The sequence below is a fragment of the Fukomys damarensis genome, unplaced genomic scaffold, assembly GCF_012274545.1.
Source record: "Fukomys damarensis isolate Sample0158 unplaced genomic scaffold, DMR_v1.0_HiC HiC_scaffold_37, whole genome shotgun sequence".
NCBI lineage: Eukaryota > Metazoa > Chordata > Mammalia > Rodentia > Bathyergidae > Fukomys > Fukomys damarensis.
In genome coordinates, this window is record NW_022900949.1 from 2,908,507 (window position 1) to 2,908,824 (window position 318).

Here is a 318-nt window from a genome sequence, read left to right on the forward strand (position 1 = left end):
GTGCGGCAAGGCCTTCGGGCAGAGCTCGGCGCTGCTGCAGCACCAGCGCACGCACACGGCCGAGCGCCCCTACCGCTGTCCCCACTGCGGCAAGGCCTTCGGGCAGAGCTCCAACTTGCAGCACCACCTGCGCATCCACACGGGCGAGAGGCCCTACGCCTGCCCGCACTGCTCCAAGGCCTTCGGGCAGAGCTCGGCGTTACTGCAGCACCTCCACGTGCATTCCGGAGAGCGCCCCTACCGCTGCCAGCTCTGCGGCAAGGCTTTCGGCCAGGCGTCCAGCCTCACCAAGCACAAGCGGGTGCACGAAGGCGCCGC

The 318-nt window shown here is 69.8% G+C and overlaps 1 protein-coding gene across 1 annotated transcript in view; it reads left to right on the forward strand.

Annotated features, from left to right (window-relative positions):
- Znf358 (zinc finger protein 358) overlaps nt 1–316 on the forward strand; it is a gene marked incomplete at its 3' end in the record, with an annotated part of 3,924 nt that extends 3,608 nt beyond the window's left edge. Inside the window, exon 3 of the mRNA XM_033759414.1 lies at nt 1–316. Within this exon, the coding sequence (XP_033615305.1) occupies nt 1–316 (316 nt within the window).
- Nucleotides 317–318: the final 2 nt, after the last annotated feature.